The following is a 3,246-nucleotide window of genomic DNA, read 5'->3' as shown; positions in this document are numbered from 1 at the left end:
TCTTGGGCACAGCAGTATACAGTTAAACATAAAATAACAGACGCAACACCAAGACAACAACACATGAGTTAAATGTTAATTTCCTTTCAAGACATTTTAAAACAGGGTATCGCATGGTAAGGAGGTGTAACTCCAACACATTGAATCTTATTTCAATATTGATACCCTCAGTAGGAGGTATTTCTCCATTTTTAGTTAAAACTTAGAATTTAGTTTATTTAGTTTTATTTATTATTTAGAATAAGATTTGTTTAGTGATTCACTTAATCAGTATAAATAGGTAGGTCTTAGGTAGCTCATTATGCACGTGGTCGGTCATATTTTTTTTTTTTTTTTTTTACCAGTTCTCAACTTTCAGCCAGGCAATCAATCAAACAATCAATCAAAGAACAGGTGCAGGACTCAGAGTGAGAGCAATAGAAGAATCCTGTGAAGCCTGTAACCTGTTTGTCTGTACGGAGAATAAAGCAAGCAAAGAACTGGATTTTGACCCTTTTTGATCTTTTTTAGACTACGTAAGCCAGAATCCACAATGCAACAGGTGGCTATTTGAGTTGAATTCAGCTTTTGTTTTGATCACCTTTAAGTCTTATTTTTATTTTTGAATTTTGGTTTTGTACAAATAGTCACCACACCCTCAAAGGAAAGAAAATTCTAGACTTTAAACAGGCACTGCAGAGTTTTCCAATAATACCGCCACCTGTGGCCAAAAAATAGAACTGCAGTACTTTTCTGCTCGTTCTTGTAGTACTTTTTTCACCTTACCTAGAGTTTTCATTACTATTATTCACAAAATCCATCATAAATATAATGCTTTGTTTGCTAGGGCATACTCATTCAAAAGGAAGAACTTGAAGTCACATCCTCCAAACTTCCAATCCAATGTAAATTTAGTCAAATAGGCTACAGGCTTAGAGATGCAGAACTGCTGAGGTGTCAGTCTGCTGATCAATTGATGCTTTAGTTGTAAAGGGTAAAATAAAAAGGCTATTTAAAATATATTTTTCTGTACAAAACTTACATAATGACTATAAGTCTATAGCCACAGCATAACAAAAATATGAATATAACCGGAAAAGACAGAAAAATAATATTTCAGTGTTCAAATACACATGAAACTTACAGTACTTTCACAAAAATTGTTAATGACCCAGACTGTGACCTAAAACTTTTAACTGGTACCATCTTCCCTAATTTGGCTTATGATTACTTTACAGCCACAAAAATATATGAACTGGCTAAAAAATAAAAAACAAAGAACAAGAGACTGCCTTTTTAAGTTAGAGACTACGATTGTATGCAATTCATTTCAAATTAGATCAATCTTTTTCTCTCTTTAAATCCTTGCTTTAATCCTTGTTTAGTGGTTTTGGAATCTCTTATCAATTACTACATAAAAGTATCCTAAATTAATTAAATGTGGTGTTTTTTTCTCTTTTTGTTTTCTACAAAAGAAAACATTTGTCATGTATCATATGAACTGCCTGCAAAATATCTTAAGCCTTATTTAGTTTGTTTAGCTTAGACATTTAGCTTTATAGCCATCTACTACTTATTATTTTGTTAATGTTGCATTTAGTGGAAATACATCACATTTATGTAAATCCATGCAATTCCCCTTAAACTGGGCAAAACATAGCAAAGTTGGATTTGTCGTAGATGTAGAAACCTGGGTAAAGTGCTTCAGTAAATCTGTTCTCAAAGGTAAACAGATGGGTCAAGGTGTCAGAGGAGACTTGGTAGAAGGACAAAGTTCCTGCCGGCCAATCCAAATATACCCCAATTTTGTTGCATCCAGTAGGAAGACTAGATTCCCAAATCTTACTAAAATCATGCCATGCACGGAGCTCATCGTCATTGACTCCAAAGTACCAGGAAACATCATTATACCCAAATCCAGTGGAAAGCCGATTTCCTCTTCTTGGATTGCTTTCATATGCAAGGCCTATGCCGAGATCTTTATTCTTTTCACTGCTCCACTTTACTTCAAAGTAATGACAGCCTCTTAGACCTTCCCTGCAGAGAACCTGGGGATACGAATCAAACCTCTTCTCTGTTCTGGGATATTTTTGCCGGGAACCATTTGTTGCCTTCTTGCCTCCATCAGAGAGAGTGAGGTCGCCATTCACAGTTTCTGGGTCCAAGGTAAGAACGCAGGAGTCTGTGGGATACATAAAGTGTGTTAATGTTTATCTTATTGACTCAACAGAAAAGGCAGATTTCTCACTTACTGAATATTCAAATGAATGTATATGATGTTTTTGTGCAAATACACAGTATACTTCAGTGAGAAATTAACAAAGTTTAGCATATGGTTTGATTTATGGTCAGTTGAAGTGGAAATAAAAAACGTTTCGACTTACACCACATTAGATCTTGTTTATCCGTTACATTTTTCACTCGATGAATGGCAGGTTTTGCAAAGTCTTTGGTTTTCAACACGCCTTTCTTGTAATGGTAGATAGTTGCTCCTCTGAACTCCTCATTTGGCAGTGCTGCTACAAGAAAATGAAATCTGCCGGTGCTCTTTAGCTCTTTAGCCGTTTCTGAAATCATGTTTGCTTTCTCCTTGATGTTTTCTATGACCTCATCTGAGAAGAACCACTGGTCTTTTGCAGGTGGAGTAGCAAAGTTTGGAGTTTTTTGTACATAACTGGCCATCTGGTCCATGTAGGTGTCACTCATTTCAATCGAGGTAAAAACAAAGCAGAGGGCATCTTCTACATTCAAGACTTCTCTATCCAAGTCTGACTTCTCTGGGATGATCTTGATTCCCTTCATTATGTCTAAACAGGAGGCAATGACGTTGATTTCTCTGTCTAAATTATCAAGCCACATGTTTAAGTTTTTCTTGCTGAAGGGAGAGTTTTCCTGCTCATCTAGGAAATTTTCTAATGATTCTTCTTCTTCCTCTTCACCCCCGCGAATAAGGGGAATTTTCTCCTGCATGGTCTGTTGGACGGTTTTCATGTAATCTGCACAGAGATCCTGGAAAGATTTTACCTTTCTCTGAATCTGTGGAAAAGTCTTCATTATTTCTTTTTCCAGAGTTTCATTGCATCGCATTTGTATTTCTCTGATACCTTCGCAAACATTTTCAGCTTTTCTGAGTACAACATCAGAAATGCTTCCCTTCAGCTGAGCTGCAGATGAATCCAGGTTCTTCAGAGGAGACAGCCAGATTTTAACAGGAACAGATTTCTCTCCATCTTTTCCAAGAAGCCCTGGAAGGTTTCTGTAGGTATC

The 3,246-nt window shown here is 36.4% G+C and overlaps 1 protein-coding gene across 1 annotated transcript in view; it reads right to left on the bottom strand.

Annotated features, from left to right (window-relative positions):
* Window positions 1-1,583: 1,583 nt before the first annotated feature.
* The window catches only part of LOC107101246 (stonustoxin subunit alpha-like), a 5,798-nt gene continuing 4,135 nt past the window's right edge, over window positions 1,584-3,246 (bottom strand). The window contains exons 3-4 of the mRNA XM_015400085.1: window positions 2,364-3,235; window positions 1,584-2,161 (exon numbers count right to left, since the gene is read on the bottom strand). Coding sequence (XP_015255571.1) covers window positions 1,620-2,161; window positions 2,364-3,235 — 1,414 coding nt within the window. The 3' untranslated portion in view covers window positions 1,584-1,619. The remainder of the gene's footprint in view (window positions 2,162-2,363; window positions 3,236-3,246) is intronic.

Source organism: Cyprinodon variegatus, unplaced genomic scaffold (assembly GCF_000732505.1).
Source record: "Cyprinodon variegatus isolate N-32 unplaced genomic scaffold, C_variegatus-1.0 Scaffold1069, whole genome shotgun sequence".
In the NCBI taxonomy this organism is placed as follows: Eukaryota; Metazoa; Chordata; class Actinopteri; order Cyprinodontiformes; family Cyprinodontidae; genus Cyprinodon; species Cyprinodon variegatus.
This window is presented reverse-complemented; position numbering and strand designations above follow the sequence as displayed.